This window comes from Symphalangus syndactylus, chromosome 20 (genome assembly GCF_028878055.3).
Source record: "Symphalangus syndactylus isolate Jambi chromosome 20, NHGRI_mSymSyn1-v2.1_pri, whole genome shotgun sequence".
NCBI lineage: Eukaryota > Metazoa > Chordata > Mammalia > Primates > Hylobatidae > Symphalangus > Symphalangus syndactylus.
Window position 1 is genome coordinate 58,703,561 of NC_072442.2, and position 18,451 is coordinate 58,722,011.

An 18,451-nucleotide genomic window follows, 5' to 3' on the forward strand; every position below is an offset into this window, starting at 1 on the left:
AAATAACCACTAGTAATATCTTGGCTTAGTTCCTTCCAGTCTTTTCTCTCTAAGTATACTGGTATACATATACATCATATATATGATTGGAATCACACTGTGTCTAGTTTGATATCTGCTTTATAGTCAATGTATTTGTGAAACTTAATTCATTTCATGCATTTATTTATTTTTTATTTATTTATTTATTTATTGAGACGGACTGTCTGTCACTCAGGCTGGAGTGGAGTGGCAGGATCTCAGCTCACTGCAGCCTCTACCTCCCAGGCTCAAGCAGTTCTCCTGTCTCAGCCTCCCAAGTAGCTGGGATTATAGGCGCGCACCACCATGCCCGGCTAATTTTTGTGTTTTTAGTACAGACAGGGTTTCACCATGTTTGCTGGTCTCAAACTCCTGACCCCAGGTGATCCACCTGCCTTGGCCTCCCAAAGTGCTGGGATTACAGGCGTGAGCCACCCCGCCTGGCCGCATTTATTTGTTAATATCCTCAGGAATCAAAGAGCTTGGCAGGAAATGATAATGATGTTCCAATCAGCATGTTGTGTGGTAAATGCCCCTTTGAAATACTGGTTAATTCATTTGTTTTGGTGGGAAGGGCATCGCATCATGCAATAATAAGGTGGAATTAAAAGACTGGCTTTTAAGACTTTACAAGCATGCTGGACAGCCCAGGCCATTTAAAGGCCCCATTTCTATTATCAATGCCCACCAAGAAAAGCAAGCCGAGCTTGGCTTTTATTTGTGCTCTTAAAGCTCTTGTGCAAATGTTTCCTCTCATTGAAATGTTACTTCTGGATTTTTCTTTCTCAGCCACATTGGCTGCAGTGTTGGTTGGAGTCTGATTCTAACCAAGTTGCCTTGAGACCCTTTTGTGGTCTTTTCCAATTGCCTCTAGCCTGGGAGTTCCTTTCATGTCCTCATCTAAATAAGCCAGGCTTGGCTTTTTCCTATCCCAGGACTAACCTGTGACAAAGTGCACCCCTTCCTGTGTGATATCCATGCCATTTATCGACCCAGACAGGGAACCTTCCAATTCTCTGATTACTGTCCCATCAAATACTTCCCAGTAAGCAATCTGGAATTCAGGAAAGAAGCATTAAGCAGGACGCAGCTCAGGAGAGTCATCCATGCACATGCTAACAAAAGATGGCTCTACTTTATATAGAAGGGAGCAAAAATACACCACAGGATGATACTGGCTGAAATTATAAATAGGCTACAGCAGGGGGTGGCAAAACCATTTTAATATTTTTAGTATTGGTTTTAAATTTGCATTCTATTTAAAGAGATGTTGATGTGCTGATAAACCTGGATTAAGACAGAAAGGGCTTTTGATAAGACTAAGCAGATTGAGCCTGAAGCAAGCTGTAAAAGAAAGAACAGCCTCTGCATCCACAGCTAAGCTTCAGGCCTGGAGGGAGGAAAAGCATTTTCTTCCTTCTCACTGGGGGATGAGCACTCCCCACTCCCCAGAGTTCTAGAGACTGGGCTGTACAGGCACCCTCCCACTGGGACTGTGCCCTCCTTCTTCCTCACCCCACCCTTATTCCCAACTTTCCCTTCTGCTCCAAAGCACTGAAATATTCCACAGGGTAGAGTTTAAAGAGGAACTGGTAACCTTGGTTCCCTGTTGGGGAGCAGAACTATCTTAGGGGTGGAGAGACAGGTGCCTAAAGGAGGGTGATTTTTTTCCTGAATATACTGCCTTTGTACCTTAAAATTTGTGAATGCACAATCTATTCAAAATTTAAATTTCCTTCTTAGGAACAAATGCTTCTATTTATGATAGCAAAGACAGGGAATCAACCTAAATGCCCGTCAATGATAGACTGCATAAAGAAAATATGATACGGCCAGCTGGGTGCAGCGGCTCCCAGCACTTTGGGAAGCCGAGTTAGGCCCGTTGCTTGAGGTCAGGAATGCGAGACCAGCCTGGGCAATATGATGAAACCCCGTCTGTACTAAAAATACAAAAATTAGCTGGATGTGGTGGCACACACCTGTAGTGCCAGCTACTTGGGAGGGTGAGGCATGAGAATCACTTGCACCCAGGAGGTGGAAGTTGTAGGAGGCTGCAGTGAGCCGAGAGTGTGCCACTGCACTCCAGCCTGGGTGACAAAGTGAGACTCTGTCTCCAAAAAAAAAAAAGAATAAACTTAAAATATGGCACATATATACCACGGAACACTATGCAGCCATAAAAAGGAACAAGATCATGTGCTTTGCAGGAACATGGATGGAGTTGAAGCCATTATCCTCAGCAAACTAACACAGGAACAGAAAACCAAACACCACATGTTCTCACTTACAAGTGGAAGCTGAACGATGAAAATAGATGGACACATGTGGGGAAACAACATACTCTGGGCACCTGCTGTGGGGTGGTGGGTTGGGGGAGGAAGAGCATCACGAAGAATAGCTAATGCATTCAGGGCTTAATACCGAGGTGATGGGGTGATCTGTACAGCAAACCACCATGGCACATGTTTACCTATGGAACAAACGTGCACATCCTGCACATGTACCCCTGAACTTAAAATAAGTTTGAAGAAAAAAAAAAAAGAGTGCTTGACCAGGAATCAGGAGTGCAAACTTAACTTGCACGTGCATTTCATTCGTTTCTCATTGTTTCATGTCGGAAATGTGCTGTGTTCCAGGCACTATGCCAGAAGTCTGTATTCCTCTGAATCTAGCTAGACATTATGCATACTATTTCCTGTTAACTTTTTTCTTTTGCTTTGTAATGTCTGTTGATGCTTGATCATGTTAACAAAAAAGTTCTGATTTCATAGTAAACGCCTAAAGAGATAGAAAAGCATGCCAGAACCCATGTTTCTCAGGAATCACACCCACAGAAGTAGTTGGAACTTGACTGCCTGCCTTCCCAGCCAAAGAAGCCAAACTGACACTCTCCTGGGCAGCCCCAGTAGGGTTCCATCTTACCAGAATGTCCTCTGCCAGAGGTGCCCTTCCTTGAGGTCTAGGCATTGACTAGTCCTTCTGTTATTCAGGCCTCAGCTCAGATGCTGCTCCTTAAGGAGGCCTTCACCCACCACCCCAGCTGAAGGAGCTTCCCCCCACCTGCCAGCATCATATCACTTGTTCTATCTCCTTTCTCAGTCCTTTCACCATCTCGTGTCTTGTTCACTTGTTACTCATTGTCCATTCACGGATTGGTTCATGTGTGTATTAGCCAATTCCATCCCCTTCTACCCAAAATAAATTAGGGAAGTAAGGTTCATGAGAGCAGGGACCCCTTGCTTGCCCCAAGGGTGAACATTCCCCCAAACAGAAGGATGAACCTTCACCTTCCTCTTTAGCTGGGAAATCTGTACCATATAGAGAATTTTTTTTTTTTTTTTTAAGAGAGAGAGAGTCTCACTCTGTCACCCAGGCTGGAGTGCAGTGGTGCAATCTTGGCTCACCAAAACCTCCGCTTCCCGGATTCAAGCAATTCTCATGCCTCAGCCTCCTGAGTAGCTGGGATTACAGGCACCCGCCACTACACTCTACTAATTTTTTGTATTTTTTATAGAGATGGGGTTTCACCATGCTGGCTAGGCTGGTCTCGAACTCCTGACCTCAGGTGATCCGCCCGCCTCAGCCTCACAAAGTGTTGGAATTACAGGCATCAGCCACCACGCTTGGCTCCGTGTGTAGATTTTTAATGTATTGAGGAAGTACAGTGCTGAGAGATGAGGAGCTCTATTGCCTTTCTGTCTGAATTTAGTCAAGGTGATAACCAGTTTGGGCACAGCAATTCTACTCCAGTCTCAGAAATTCCCTAATAATAAAAACCAATCTATTGAGTACCTACTATGTGCCAGGCCCCCTGCTATAAGCACCACAGGCGAGCGTGACTTTAATCCTCACTCTATGAGGTCAGTGGTACCATTTCCACTTAACAGGAGGGGAAGTGAAGACACTGGAAGGTGATATGGCCTTTCCAAAGTGACATGGCTGATTGATGACAGACCACCATTGGAACGAAGGTGGTTTGACTCCAAAACCCGCACCCTCCGCCACAACGCCTCACTGCTTTTCTCTTGCACTGGAAAGATCTCAGCTCTCGCTGGGAGGACTCACCTTTCTGTCTGTTCCGCTGGTGATGATCTGGAACTCCTCAGGGTGATAGCACACACACTGGAATAAGGTGTTGGCTAGTATCATCTGATTCCTCCTGAGACGCCTGGAAAGTAGATTCAAAAGCTGTGAAACTCGACTTTCTCTTCCCTAGGAAATTTATTCACTATTCAAGCTGGATTTGGTGCAAGCTGAGATTTGGGTTGGTTTATCTCTATGCCAAATATCTCATACTGCTCAGCACAGTGGTTCTTGTATTTCTTCAAAACAGACTTCAGGTCACCCTGTCCTCTCTACTTCTGCGTACTTCGGTTGGCCTATCAGTGACCACCAGAGGACAATGGGAAGGGCCCTTTCCTAAAGACAGAGCACGAAACTCAGTGAGAACCCTTAAGTTCCAGGGAAGAAGAAGCAGAAGAGGCTGAACTCACAGCCAACCTGCTGCCTCCCACACAATGTACTTGAGTCTTGAGGCCACCATTTGGAAGTGGAGCTCCCTGCAGTCTGAGAAGCAGAATGTGGGGAAGCGTATTTTATTTTGTTTATGTTTTAATCATCGATGTATCTTTAATTCACAAATAAAAGCTGTAGCAAGATGTCATGTACACATTTGTCCACAGGTTTGGACGTACCATATCATGCACAACTCTCGGAAAACACGAGCCTGTCACGTGGGGATGTCCCAAAAGCTGGCAGGCTCAACCCTTGTCTGCATATGGTAAGAAGTCCCTCCCAAGACCCACCCCCCACCCTGCCCAGGGTGCCCCCAAGAGGGAGCTGGCCTCCCGCAACTGAAGAGAGCCCGGCCTGGGAAGAGTATTTTAAAAATGGGTATTATAGGCCGAGTGCAGTGGCTCACGCCTACAATCCCAGCACTTGTGGGAGGCCAAGGCGGGCAGATCACCTGAGGTCAGGAGATTGAGACCAGCCTGGCCAACATGGTGAAACCTCGTCTCTACTAAAAATACAAAAATTAGCCAGGCATGGTGGTGCATGCCTGTAATCCCAGCTGTTCGGGAGGTTGAGGCAGGAGAAGCACTTGAACCGGGGAGGCAGAGGCTGCAGTGAGCCAAGATCATGCCACTGCATCACGCCTGGCCAGGATCTGCATTTTAAACCAGGATTTCAGTTGATTTTTATGTGCATAATAGAACCCCTGCCTTAGATACTGTACCAAGAAATATGTAAATATCGCTTCTCCTTCCACAGACAATGTGGTGGGTGGCCATCTCACAGGCCAGGCTTTCCTGGCTAAAAAATGCACCTTCTGCACAGTTTCTTCTCATTATGGAAGTTTTCAAACGTGGTATCTGAGCTGAGCATTTTTAAAGATTTTGGCACAAGAATTCCTGCTACACAACAGAACAGCTTTAAGGATTTGAGGCAGTCACAAACCATCCATGGAAACAAGTTCAGACATGTCCTTCTAGTTCTATATTTTCCCAGGAGGAAGGTCAGGTATAGCCTAACACTTCCTACAAGTGTGGTCCTTGAACCAGCACTCTCAGTTGGGAGCTTCTTAGAAATGCAGAACCTCAGGTACCATGCTAAATTTAATGAATCAAAATCTACATTTGTAACAAGATCCCCAGGAGACACACAGGTCTAGAAGACAAAAGCTTGCTTTGTGGGGTTTTTTTGTTTGTTTGTTTGTTTGTTTGCTTTTTTGAGATGAAGTCTCACTCTGTTGCCCAGGCTGGAGTGCAGTGGCGTGATCTCAGCTCACTGCAACCTCTGCCTCCCGGGTTCAAGCGATTCTCCTGCCTCAGCCTCCTGAGTAGCTGGGATTACAGGCATGCGCCACCACGCCCAGCTACTTTTTGTATTTTTAGTAGAGACAGGGTTTCACCATGTTGGTCAGGCTGGTCTCGAACTCCTGACCTCGTGATCCTCCCACCTCAGACTCCCAAAGTGCTGGGATTACAGGCGTGAGCCACCACGCCCAGCAGTGCTTTATGTTTTTTAATGTATTAAGTACACATTGAGTTCTCATTCCCATCAAGTGTATCTCATATTCTTTGTCGTGCATGCCTCCTTCCTCCCATCTTTGCACTTATCCTCGTCTCTCTTATGCAGTGATATAAAGGCAGTGCCTCGTAGGAGTGGTAGAGGGGTGATAGGTGGGTGGGGAGAGGGGTTGGAGAAATAGGGTCTGATTCTAAAATAAAAACACAGCAAAAATGCTTATAGTCAAAAATTCAAAAAGCCACTTTTCAAAAATCCTTTCAGTTACTCCTACAATAAAGTTCACAGGCTTTGGTCTAGTTAGTTTGAAGTTAGTCATTCTATGGGGGTGTGATATGCTCGGAGCATAAGAGGTCCCTGGAAATGTGGCCAACCAAGGGGAAAGGCAAATGTATGTCCCACCAGCATCCCTCTCCTCCATGGGGAGTTCATTCTGGGCTGCACCTGACTGACTGGAATGATAAGAGGCACTGCCTGCATTAGTTATTTTTCTTTTTCCTTTCTTTCTTTTTCTTTTCTTTTTTTTTTTGGGGGGGGACAGAGTTTCACTCTTGTTGCCCAGGCCAGAGTGCAATGGCATGATCTCAGTTCACTGCAACCTCTGCCTCCTGGATTCAAGCGATTCTCCTGCCTCAGTCTCCCAAGTAGCTGGGATTACAGGCACCTGCCACCACGCCCAGCTAACTTTTTTATTTTTAGTAGAGATGAGGTTTCACCAGTTGGTCAGGCGGGTCTCGAACTCCTGACCTCAGGTGATCTGCCCACCTCCGCCTCCCAAAGTGCTGGGATTACAGGCAGGAGCCACCATGCCCGGCCTTGCATTCGTTATTTTTCTTGTCCCCTTTCATTTGGGACACTTAGGGTTGAATTCGTGTAAGTTAAACCATGCTTCACTGTGTGGACACAGAAAGCTATTTCCCTATCTGCCCAGAAACTTCTAACATTCAGTTCTTCCTGGAAATTGTAACCCTTCCCACTAGCATCGATAAACCATGGACCATCATGAACGGCTTCTGATGAACATCCCTTTACTGTGTTGCCTTAAATAAGATTTCTACCCTCCATGTGAATCTTCTCTCATGTTCAATAAACTGTTGGCATGATTGGATTTTGCAGGTATCACTGCATCTTCCCCATCACAGGTACCTACACAAGGTCCCAAATGATGCAAGTCCCGTCGGTGCTGGCAGTGACACACTCCTCATTGTTCCTCTTCACCCTAATGCAGGAGACTGATGACTTGTGTTCCTTCAGGGCCTCCTCCAGCTTCTGGGTCTGACAGCCTATCTGCCATACCCTCACCTGAAAGCCACAGAGCACAGGATCTTGATCCACACTTGGGACTCCTGAAGGGATAGGAAAAGATTCCAAGAGCTTTTTCCCCTTTGCTATGCTTGATTTGTGTTTTTTAATTCCCTGTCTTCGTCTTGGTTGGGTGGGGTGGGAATGCTAAGTTGAAGGGCAGGCATATTCATGTATAAGATGTGATCATCTTCAACAGAGCTTCAAAAATGCTACTAACAATCCTGTACCTGCTTGTACATACAGGCTGAGAAATTTAATCAGACACCTGCTATGCAAATCGATAATGCAAGGGCCAATGCAAAACCAAGTGAAATAAGTCTATTCACTTTTGCTGATCACTGCTCTCAAATTTCTGGTACTATCAGGAAAGTTCGTGGGTACCCAGAGCTATATTTAAACTTTCACAATCAGCTGTTCAATTTTGATCATTTAAAAGCAATGGTTCCCAACTCTACTGAATCCAATACCTATTTTATATCACAAATATTTCCAAATTCCTGTTTATTATCCCAGAGTGAAATTCATAGGTAATACAACTACCTACACACAAAATTTAAAATCATCAATATGATGCTTTAATAAAAAGGATAGATAAAAGGGAAATTGTTTAGTTAGTATAGCATTCCTTTATTTTTTGAGATGGAGTCTTGCTCCATCTCCCAGGCTGAAGTGCAATGGCGCGATCTCGGCTCACTGCGACCTCCGCCTCCCGGATTCAAGCAGTTCTCCTGTCTCAGCCTCCCAAGTAGCTGGGACTACAGGAGTGCAGCACCACACCTGGCTAATTTTTGTATTTTTTTTTCTTTTTCTGAGACAAAATCTCGCTCTGTCACCCAGGCCGGAGTGCAATGGTGTGATCTCAGCTCACTGCAACCTCCAACTCACCACGCCTGGCCTAATTTTTGTATTTTTAGTAGAGAAGGGATTTGGCCATGTTGGTCAGGCTGGTCTCAAACTCCTGAGCTCAGGTGATCCACCTGCCTCAGCCTCCCAAAGTGCTGAGATTAGAGGTGTGAGCCACCACGCCCGGCCAGCATTCCTTTAATGGACAAAGGATCTGTCTGTCACAACTACACCAGAAAACATAGTAGTCAAGATGCTTACACCTTCTTATAGTGACTATGTTGGATTTATGAAAAATAAGACGAGCACAAACTATTCTGTTCTTCCTATGACAGGGGATTAAGGAAATGAAAAGAAAATATCTCAAAGAGAAAGGGAAGGCTTTGGGATAGCAAAGAATCTGGGGCACAGAGGATGAGAGATCCAGAGAAAAATGTGCAAGTGAAAGGTGTTACAGCCTCCTCAAAATAAGGAAGAAAAGGTTGAGCGTGATCATTTAAAAATAATGGTCAAAACGTCTGGGTGTATTAAAGAATTGATGCTAAAACCATCACCTGCTCTAAAAGATAAGATGGGCCAGGCGCGGTGGCTCACACCTGTAATCCCAGCACTTTGGGAGGCCAAGGAAGGCGGATCACGAGGTCAGGAGGTCGAGACCATCCTGGCTAACACGGTGAAACCCCATCTCTACTAAAAATACAAAACATCAGCCAGGCGTGGTGGCAGGCGCCTGTAGTCCCAGCTACTCGGAGAGGCTGAGGCAGGAGAATGGCGTGAACCCGGGAGGCGGAGCTTGCAGTGAGCTGAAATTGTGCCACTGCACTCCAGCCTGGGTGACAGAGCAAGGCTCCATCTAAAAAAAAAATAAAATAAAATAAGATGAAGACAATTTATACAACTATGATCCTCGGAGGAAAAGAGCAAGCAAGCCAAAACACTGGCAAAACATCCGCATGAATTCATTAACTCTAGTCCACATAGAACACTTTCGTGTCTGTATTGTAAATGTCCTTTCTGTGCACAAATGTCCTTAGATATATATTTATAGGCCGGGCATGGTTGCTCACACCTGTGATCCCAGCACTTTGGGAGGCCAAGGCAGGTGGATCACCTGAGGTCAGGAGTTTGAGACCAGCCTGGCCAACATCGTGAAACCCTATCTCTACTAAAAATAGAAAAACTAGCTGGGCGTGATGGCGTGTGCCTGTAATCCCAGCTGCTCAGGAGGCTAAGGCAGGAGAATCGCTTGAACCTGGAAGGCGGAGGTTGTAATGAGCCAAGATTGAGCCACTGCACTCTCCAGACTGGGTGACAGAGTGAGACTCCATTTCAAAAAAAAAAAAAAAAAGGATACATTTATAATATTAGAACTTTTATTTATGACATATTTTCGGATCTCATCAAAATGTCAATTTGGTCCTGCTTGAATCCTAGCACAGTATGTATTTTTAAAAGCAAATAGATGGCTTCCTATAGGGCAGTTGTTCTAAATAGAGCGTTATTTTTTCAAATTTCTGCTTTCAATACCTCCCCTTCCCCACCGCCACTGATGACCCTTTTACAGTCACTGGTGGTGGTGATGGCGGTGACGCCGATCCTGTGAGCACTGTTAATGACATACATCAGTCGGCCTGTCTCTGGGGCGAAGGCTCGGATTTTACCATCGTTCCATGCTGGCATGAAAGGGAAACAAAAGGCAGGCAGGATCAGTACATGCACCCTCTCTCCGCAGGCTGCTGGCCTCACTAAGGAGAGGCAGGCCTGGCGAGTGGTGCTGTGCTGGAGGAAAGAGACCAGCTCAGCTGAATGCTGGTCATCATAGGCCCCTTTCCCCTCTACAGGTACATCCCAGGCCAAGTGAGGGAGGACGAGGAGAGGAGAAAGGAGGGAGGCCCGCTCCCACCTCTCCCATGAACCACAAGACTTGTACACCCAACTAGCTAGATGATATTGTGCCTGAGATATATAATTGAACATTTCCAAATAATTGTTGTCATTCCACCTCCCCCCACCTACCCCAATCTTTCAATGGAATGCTCCTCTCCACCTTCCACTATCTTTCCCATCTCAGTAAAAGTTGCCACCACTCATCCAGTTGCCTAAGCCAACAGCCTGAGTCTTCCTTGATTACCCTCAATTCCATCTACCCAACCCAATCCACCATCCAATCCATCAGCAAGTTCCACCAGCTTTACTGTTGAAAAACATTCAAATCTGAGCACCTCTCAACAGTTCCACTGATATCTCCTTCATCCCAGGCACCACCATCTTTCTCCTGGATTGTGATAACAGCTTATGCTTGCTTCCGCTTTTGCTTACATCCAGTTATTTATGCAGGGATCAGGGTGGCCTTTTAAAAATTATGTCATTTTCTTGATCAAGAACTTCCTTTTTTATTTAAAAAAAAAAGGCTCATATCTATAATCTCAACACTTTGCACTTTGCGAGGCCAAGGTGAGTGGACTGCTTGAATCTAGGAGCACAAGACCAGCCTGGAAACATGGCAAGACCCAGTCTCTACAAAAAATACAAAAAAAAAAAAATTGCCTGGCATGGTGGCAAGCCTCTAGTCCTAGCTACTCGGGAGGCCAAAGTGGGAGGATCACTTAAACCTGGGAGGTGGAGGTTGACAGTGAGCCAAGAGTCCGCCACTGCACTTCAGCTTGGGCAACAGAGCAAGACCCTGTCTCAAAAAAAAGAAAAAAAAAGTGAGGGCTGGGCGCAGTGGCTCACACCTGTAATCCCAGTGCTTTGGGAGGCCAAGGCAGGCAGATCACTTGAGGACAGGAGTTGGAGACCAGCCTGGTCAACATGGCAAGACCCCACCTCTACTAAAAAAAATTACAAAAATTAGCCAGGCGTGGTGGCGGCATGCCTGTAATCCCAGCTACTCGGGAGGCTGAGGCAGGAGAATCGCTTGAACATGGGAGGCAGAGGTTGCAGTGAACTGAGATCGCACCACTGCACTCCCAGCCTAGGCAACAGAGCACAACTCCATCTCAAAAAAAAAAAAAACCTTTCCAAAACATTTTCCCACTGCACTTAGAATTAACATCCAATCCAAACTCCTTTATCCTCCACAGTAACTAGTATTTGTACCAGCCCCCCACCCCCGCCATCTCTTTTAACTTCTTTTACTAGCTCTCCCTGAACCCCTAGCCCAACTACCCACTAAGCCCCAGACACACTGGCCCTCTTGCTATTCCTCAAATCCACCAAGTGATCTCCCACCTCAGGGCCTTTGCACTTGCTATTCCCTCTGCCTGGAATGTTTTCTCCCCAGGTCTTCATATGGCTGGCACCCTCTCATAAGCTTTAACGTCACCTCTTGACCTTAGCAGTTTAAAATAGAATGCTAAAGGTAGATCCCATTTCAGCAAAGATTTGAGGAGGTGAGGGGGTGAGGGGGTGAGGGAGTGAGCCATGGAGGTATCTAGGGAAAGAATATTTCAGGCAGACATAAGAGTTAGGGCAAAGGCTCTATCTATGCCCAGTGTGTTTGAGCAACAGCAGGAAGAAAGTATGGCTAGAAGGGGTGAGTAGTAAGAGGAAGAGCTCCAGGTAAGAAGGTGAAGGTGAAGGAGGAGAGAAAGTCACATGGAGCCTTGCAGGTGACGGGGGAACTTTGTCATTTACTCTTAGAGGGTAAAAGACTTTTGAGCCCTAAACATGGCATATTCTGGCTTATGTTTTCTTTTTTTTTTGAGACGGAGTCGGGCTCTGTTACCCAGGCTGGAGTGCAGTGGTGCGATCTCGGCTCACTACAACCTCCAACTCCCAGGTTCAAGAAACTGTCCTGTGTCAGCCTCCCGGGTAGCTGGGACTACAGGCTCCCGCCACCACACCCGGCTACTTTTTGTATTTTTAGTAGAGATGGGGTTTCACCATATTGGTCAGGCTGTTCTCAAACTCCTGACCTCAGGCGAAACCCCATCTCTACTTTAAAAAATTACAAAAATCCAGCAGGGCGCGGTGGCTCACGCCTGTAATCCCAGCACTTTGGGAGGACGAGGCGGGTGGATTGCCTGAGGTCAGGAGTTCAAGACCAGCTTGGCTAACATGGTGAAAACCCGTTTTTACTAAAAATACAAAAAGTAGCTGATCGTGGTGGCGCACGCCTGTAGTCCCAGCTACTTGGGAGGCTGAGCCAGGCACGTGCCTGTAATCCCAGCTACTCTGGAGGCTGAGGCAGGAGAATCGCTTGAACCCGGGAGGCAGAGGTTGCAGTGAGCCTAGATCGCGCCATTGCACTCCAGCTTGGGCAACAAGAGTGAAACTCTGTCTCAGGAAAAAAAAAAAAAAAAAAAAAAAACAAGCAAACAAGCAAGCAAGAAAGAAAAGAGGGGTGAGATGGGTTTCTGGTGTCACCATTTTAATAGCTGTCCCTAAAGATCCACTGAACTTTTCATTGATGTGAAGCAGTATATGTACTTTCTGAGCACTGGGGAGATTTGCAGATAGATTCGGCATAAGACAATACTAAGAAATTACTGTTTTAAAGGAAAATATTTTTAGAGATACATGCTGAAGTCTTTAGAGGTGGAATATCATGCTGCCTATAATTTATGCTAAATGACTTTGGCATAAAATAATAAATTGAGTTAAAAATAAATTCCCTTTGAGGCATCACTTCGTTTGAGTCAGGTTTTTATCTCTTACACAACAAAAAGATTCCTCAAATGGGGGCCCTGACCTCACTGAGGCCACAAAATCCTTTTCAAAATTGAATTTCTAAATTTTCCTACTAGAGAGAAAGATACACGCTATATGCAGCAATGTGGGAGAGGAGAAATTGCTATTTGGTCCTTCCTAGCTCAGAAAGTCTCCCAGCTGGAAGGAAACTCCAAAGAGAGGCTAGATTAGAAGCAAAAAGGGGGTGGACAGTGGGAGGCTGTTCTAGGTTATCCACGCCTAGAGACTAGTATGGGAGGAGAGTGACAAGAATCAAAACCGGAGCTAGAGCCCCAAGCCAGATCTTGACATGTGGACATTACCTGAAATGATGCTCTTGCCGTCCCTCATGAAGTCGATGCTGTGGCAGGTCATGTTGGGCACGGTGATCCGCAGCAGCTCCCTGTTGGATGATGTGTGCCACACCCTGATGTCCTTCTTGGCACAGGTTGCAAACAGCTCAGCAGTGCCACTGCAAGGAAGCCATCAAGAGATGCAACCATAAAAGACGCAGTTTCCCAGATGCATATTTGACACCAAAATGTGTTTCACAAGAATATACGGAAAGGCTGGGCGTGGTGGCTCAAACCTGTAATCTCAGCATTTTGGGAGGCCAGGGGGGCGGATCACGAGGTCAGGAGTTTGAGACCAGCCTGACCAACATGGTGAAACCCCATTTCTACTAAAAATACAAAAATTAGCTGGGTATGGTGGTGCATGCCTGTAATCCCAGCTACTCAGGAGGCTGAGGCAGGAGAATCGCTTGAACCTGGGAGGCAGAGGTTGCAATGAGCCAAGATCGGGCCACTGCACTCCAGCCTGGGTGACAGAGCCAGGCTCCATCTCAAAAAAAAAAAAAAAAAAAGAGTATAGGGAAGGATGCCATTTATTATCTGAAGGCTTGATGATTGTCTTACAGACCATTTGAAACATCTTGTGTAGAACAGTATTTAATGCCCTCTAATCATCTGTGGACCATCTTTTGTAGTCCTTTCTCTTTAGGAAGGGTTGGGACAAAGTTGCTCAAAAAGAATTAGCCAATTTAAAATTCTCACAAAGTCTTGGTAGACTGTAGGATAGTAAGTAACATTTGTCTTTTCTATAAAACTACTTTATTGAGGCCCGATGTGGTGGCTCACACCTGTAATCCCAGCACTTTGGGAGACCAAGAAAGGAGGATCCCATGACTTGAGGCCAGGAGTTCAAGACCAGCCTGGGCAACATAGTGAGACCCTGCCTCCACAAAAAATAAAAATATATAAAAATTAGTTGGGTGTAGTGATGCATGCCTGTGGTCCTAGCTTCTTAGGAGGCTGAGGAAGGAAGATCTCTTGAGCCCAGGGGTTGGAGACTACATTGAGCTATGATCGTGCCACTGCACACCAGCCTGGATGACAGAGTGAGACAAGAGAACTTGCCTCTAAAAATAAAATGAAATAAAATAAAAACCACTTTATTGAGGTATGATTGACAAACAAAAAGCTGTACATATTTAATGTATATTACCTGAGTTTGGAGATAAGTCGACACCTATAACATTTCTTGAGATAAATACACCCTTGGATTACTTGTATTAAAAGAGAATAAACAAACCCTTTCCTGTAAAGTAGACAATATTTATTTATTTATTTATTTATTTTTGAGATGGAGTCTCGCTGTGTTGCCTGGGCTGGAGTGCAATGGTCTGATCTCGGCTCACTCCACCTCCTGTGTTCAAGCAAGTCTCCTGCCTCAGCCTCCCAAGTAGCTGGGATTACAGGTATGTGCCACCATGTCTGGCTAATTTTTTGTATTTTTAGTAGACAGGGGGTTTCACCATGTTGGCCAGGCTAGTCTCAAACTCCTGACCTCAGGTGATCCACCCGCGTCGGCCTCCCAAAGTGCTGGGATTATAGCCATGAGCCACTGTGCCCAGCCAAGTAGACAATCTTATTAAAATTTTCAAAAAGAAAAAGACAATGATGCCAGAATTCAAGTTTGCAGATAACCCAAAACCCTTCTTTAGTCTGTCAAGCTCAAAAAAAAAAAAAGGCAACCTCTAAATACAATGTAAATCACCAATATGTCAAAAGATTACAGATTATTCCAATTTGAATAAGAAAAAGGAGTAATATTGGGGTACAATAAAGACCATTTGGTTTATAAGTATAAATTTCTAGCTTGTCTCTGTGGAGACTGAAGCTAATTTTTAGATTTCAGTACATCTCAAGCAATGTCTACATTTTTTCATGAACACATTTCAAAAAAGAGTCCTTTTCTCTTAAGACCTACTCACTTTAGAATTAAAACAAAAAATAAGTGGATCCCTTCCACAGATTTAGGGTTGGGGTTTAGTGTTACAGTTATGATTATGGACTACTTAATTAGAAAGAGTAAGTGCTAGAATGAGACAGCAGATGTGATGGGGCTTCTTGCCAGACAGTCTTGATTAACATAAATCAAGTCAACACTAGAATGTTAATATTTATTTAAAAATTAGAGATATTTATATTAGATAATGCCTTCGGTGAATGAGCTCCTCCTCTGAGGGAAGTAAGTTCTTAAAGAGGTGTACTCATGGACCACTCATGAAAATCAAATATCATGAAATGAATGCCCCTAAAGAAATTTCCAGGCCACGCGCAGTGGCTCATGCCTGTAATCCCAGCACCTTGGGAGGGCCAAGGTGAGTGGATCACCTGAGGTCAGGAGTTTGAGACCAGCCTGGCCAACATGGCAAAACCCTGTCTCTACTAAAAATACAAAAATTAGCGGGGTGTGGTGGTATGTGCCTGTAGTCCCAGCTACTTGGGAGGCTGAGGAAGGAGAATCGCTTGAACCCAGGAGGCAGAGGTTGCAGTGAGCTGAGATCGTGCCATTGCACTCCAGCCTGGGCAACAAGAACAAAACTCCATCTCAAAAAAAAAAAGAACTTTCTTCCAAACTCTCTACCCTTGATGGCCTATCCACTTCCTTGGCAGTCAAGCCTAGTTCAAAACTGAACCATTCAAGTGGTAGATCGTTCTTAGTTTAGGGTCTGAGAGGTTAAGTTCCAGAAAGAACCCAACTGATTGGATCACGATGAGGTACCAAGCCCATGTGCTCCCTCTCTCCCACCTAAAATCCCATGAAATGAAGATATTTATAGATATAGATGTAGCTATAGATGTACATAATTTTGTCCTTAACAATATAGGAAAGCAGGAAAGAGTATCATTGCATAGGTCAGAAACATTATGGATAAATAGAAATCAGCCAGATAAGACCTGTAGAGAAAAACTGAGCTCAAAACTATAAGCAGAGAGTACATCTTGTAAGGCTGGAGCACTGAACTGGTTCACACACATTTTCTCACAAATAACAATGAGAAAAACCAGATGAATTAACAGCAATAACAAAAATCTTAGTAACACTAAAAACCTCTAAAAGTAGATAGAAATCAAGAAGAGTTTGCTCTTCTAAGAGAGCAACTGGAAAGGGTTGAGAATTGTTAGCGTGTGGCTTTCTCACATGTGGGAGCCTTCAACTCCCACAGCTGTGGTGGCTGGAGAAAAAGGTGGCAGAAAAACCATAGCCTTACCAGCTAACAATGCTAGAAATCAGAGTTGAGGGCTAGAAAATCAGCTGGAATTTAAAGGGGGAATAACCTAGTGGCAAGAGAACCACAAGAATAAGATGTAAATTCTGGTTGTAAACACTGCCCAAATCTCTGTTGGGTAGCTAAATTATACATGTGTGGGGGGAATACCAAGAGAAAGAACAATCAGGCAGAGGCCAGAGAGGATTCCACTGTTTTTTTTTTTTTAATTGATTTTTTTTTTAAGGATTCTACTTTTAAAGACAGCTACATGGGGTCAATTGGAGAGATTTTTTGTTTGTTTGTTTTTTGTTTGCTTGCCTTTTTAACTAAATACATTCCCCAACTGAGCTCAGCTTGGATGGCAGGAAGCTGAACCTCGTAGGCTTCAAGTGTCAGAGCTTGAGGTTAACAGAATATTTGGAAAATAGGGAGAAGTCACTAAAAGAAAGGAAATCATGGAAAGGATGAGCTTCATCTCTGCATAAACCCTTGGGTGACTGCCAAATAATGCAAGCCCACAGAAGAACCCAAGGCCAGGCTAAAAAAGCAGCAGTGGGAAGTCATGAGAATAACAGCTGACGTATACTATGGGGAGGCAAAATTTGCAGTTTGAGTCCATGCCAACAATCTTCAGAGAACAGAGTTGCTGTAGTGTATTCTATATAATACTGAGTTTTCAACAACAACAACAAAAGTATCAGACATGCAAAGAAATAGGAAAATGTGACTCAGAAAAAAGGCAGAGTCAGAAGCAACTGACTCCAAGTAGACCCAGATACTAGATTAGCAGACAAAAACTTTAAAGGAGCTATTAAAAAATACATTCAAAATATTAAAGGAAACTATCATATCAATAAGTGAACAGATAGGTAATCTGAACCGAGAAATAGAAACTATATATGTAATATTATAATTACATACGTTATAGCAATTATATATTTTTCTATATGTAAGAAGTACAATAACTAAAATAAATTTACGAGGTGGACTCAACGACAGATTGGAGATGGTAAAAAAAATCTGTAAACTGGAAGGTAGATTTAATAGAGATTACATAATTTTAAAAATAAAAAAATTGAAGAAAAATGAACAGCCTAAAGATCTGTGGGAAAATCTCAAATTACTAAACACAGATAATTCGAATCTCAGGGGAACAGAAGTGAGAAAAGATGAAAATTCTTAAGGAACAATGGCTGAAAAACTTCTCAATTTGGTGGAAAATATCAGCTTATAGATTCAAAAAGTTTAGCAAAGGCTAAGAAAGGATAAACACAAAGAGAAAGACAAATCACAGTCAAACTGATGAAAGACAAAAGCAAAGAAAAAATATTGAAATGTAAACAGAAAAATGACATATTATAAAGAAGAAAATCATAAGAATACAGAATGACTTCTCATTAGAAAGTCTGGAATGATGTATTCAAACTAATGAATAAATAGAAAACAATCGGGCAAGAATTCCGTAACCAGTGAAACTTTCTTCAAAAATAAAGGCTAAAAAAAAGTTTCCAGATAAATAAAAACTTAGATAATTATTCATTAGAGGCTTATACTTTTAAAAAGGTGTTAAATGAACCAGGCAAAATGGCATGCACCTGTAGTCCCAGCTACTCAGGAGGCTGAGGCAGGAGGATCACTTGAGACCAGGTGTTTAGGCTGCAGTGTACTATGATCATGCCTGTGAACAGACACTTCACTCCATCCTGGGCAACAGAGTGAAACCCTGTCTCTTTAAAAAAAAAAAAAAAATGCTAAGCAAAGTTCTTTAGAGAGAGAAAAGATAACAGATGGCAATTTAGATATATAAGAAAGAATGAAGACCATCAGAAATAGTCAAATATATAAGTAAGCACACAACACATTTTAAATTTTTCTTCTCTTAATTTCTTGAAAATGTTTATGATTCTTTAAAGCAAAAATTATAATATTGCATTGATGGAGTTTGATGGAGTTTGTATAAAGATTTAATACAAACATATGAAAGATTATATTAAATGTAAATGGATTAAACATTCCAAATAAAAG

The 18,451-nt window shown here is 43.7% G+C and overlaps 1 protein-coding gene across 5 annotated transcripts in view; it reads right to left on the reverse strand.

Moving 5' to 3' along the window:
- The window catches only part of CFAP52 (cilia and flagella associated protein 52), a 66,342-nt gene that overhangs the window by 650 nt on the left and 47,241 nt on the right, over positions 1-18,451 (reverse strand). For 3 of the 5 annotated variants that reach the window (XM_055256009.2, XM_055256015.2, XM_055256012.2), the window contains 5 exons: positions 13,191-13,339; positions 9,724-9,869; positions 7,199-7,350; positions 4,087-4,189; positions 964-1,075 (listed from right to left, as the gene is read on the reverse strand). In XM_055256009.2, coding sequence (XP_055111984.2) covers positions 964-1,075; positions 4,087-4,189; positions 7,199-7,350; positions 9,724-9,869; positions 13,191-13,339 — 662 coding nt within the window. The remainder of the gene's footprint in view (positions 1-963; positions 1,076-4,086; positions 4,190-7,198; positions 7,351-9,723; positions 9,870-13,190; positions 13,340-18,451) is intronic. The other 2 variants (XM_055256011.2, XM_055256014.2) reach the window with 2 other exon arrangements.